Source organism: Aplysia californica, unplaced genomic scaffold (assembly GCF_000002075.1).
Source record: "Aplysia californica isolate F4 #8 unplaced genomic scaffold, AplCal3.0 scaffold00008, whole genome shotgun sequence".
Lineage (NCBI taxonomy): Eukaryota > Metazoa > Mollusca > Gastropoda > Aplysiida > Aplysiidae > Aplysia > Aplysia californica.
In genome coordinates, this window is record NW_004797278.1 from 2484375 (window position 1) to 2485717 (window position 1343).

The following is a 1343-nucleotide window of genomic DNA, read 5'->3' on the forward strand; positions in this document are numbered from 1 at the left end:
CAGGCGACTGCCCAGCCGTAGACTTTGAGAGCAAGATGTACCCGGAGAGCCTGGACGTACTAGAGCACCAGATCAAACCCTTACGTCGCGTGCCTGGCGTAGTCTTAGAGCAGGCGTATCTCAACAAGATGGCGGATGGACTCAAGCCCTTAGAGGCACTAGCCAACTCACGAGGTGAGGGGGAAGGGAGAAGTGGGAGGGAGGGGTGTAAGGGGGAGAGATGGGTGGGAGGGAGGGGAGGGGGGAGAAAAGGGAGGGAGAGGAATGAGGGAGGGAGGGAGGGGAAGAGAGTAGAAGGGAGTGATAGTGGGAGGGGGGGTTGTCACGAGGAGGGGGGGGTATTGTTGACAATAATGAGAACCGCTCTCTCGCCCAACACGTCTAGGGAACACAGATGTACTGACGTATTTGTCTGAGAGGAACACACATTGTTCTGATGGACACACGTGTACTGTCGTAACTGTCTGAGAGGGACACACATTGACCTGATGAACACATATATATGTACTGTCGTAACTGTCTGAGAGGGATACACATTGTCCTGATGAACTCATATATATGTACTGTCGTAACTGAAAATGGTGAAATGGTATGCGTTTAACGCATCTATCAACACTATTAGGTTATTTAAGGGGGCTGGACCTCCTTGTTTAACGTCCGTCTCCGATTGGACCGAGCCAAGTGGGAAGTTCGTGTAAAGTGCCTTTTCCAAAGACACAACGTCGGACCGAGCTGAGGCTCGAACTCCCGAACCCGCAGTCTCACGAATACGAGTCCGATAGCCTAACCACTAGGCTACTGATGCCACCCTGTCGTAACTGTCTGAGAGGGACACACACTGTTTTGGTGAACACACATGTACTATTATAACTGTCTGAGACGATCACACACTGGCCTGATGAACACACATATACTGTTATAACTGTATAGGACGGACACGCATTGTTATGAAGCCCGCCTCCAAAATAATCTTAGTTTTGATAATGAGGGCAGAAAGGTACCAGACACTCTGACATATATGGAGACCTAGGCTTTGCCTTTGCTGTGGGTGCAATGGCGCGCTCCATGGTGTGCACGTTTGGCAGGCAGAGAGCTAGGAGTGGCACCCATGACAGTGCACGGTCTAGGAGCAGATTTTAATATCTATGGTTCAGACGCAGACTTGTAGGCGAGACCCCCAGCTGTACTTCCCAACTCTCTGCTCGACTCTCCTCTATTGTCATGCTAAGCCCAAGAGCTCCCCCAATGAGCAGAGGACTTGAGTGAAAGGAAAACTATGGCACACCGCCAGCTCATTTGTGGGTAGAAGTGAAGTTTGTAACAGACAGGTGGGTGTGGGGTCG

At 50.9% G+C, this 1343-nt stretch overlaps 1 protein-coding gene across 1 annotated transcript in view; it reads left to right on the top strand.

Annotated features, from left to right (window-relative positions):
* Positions 1 to 1343, top strand: part of LOC106011731 — a gene marked incomplete in the record, with an annotated part of 24247 nt that overhangs the window by 19255 nt on the left and 3649 nt on the right. The window contains 1 exon segment of the mRNA XM_013082352.2: positions 3 to 177. Coding sequence (XP_012937806.1) covers positions 3 to 177 — 175 coding nt within the window.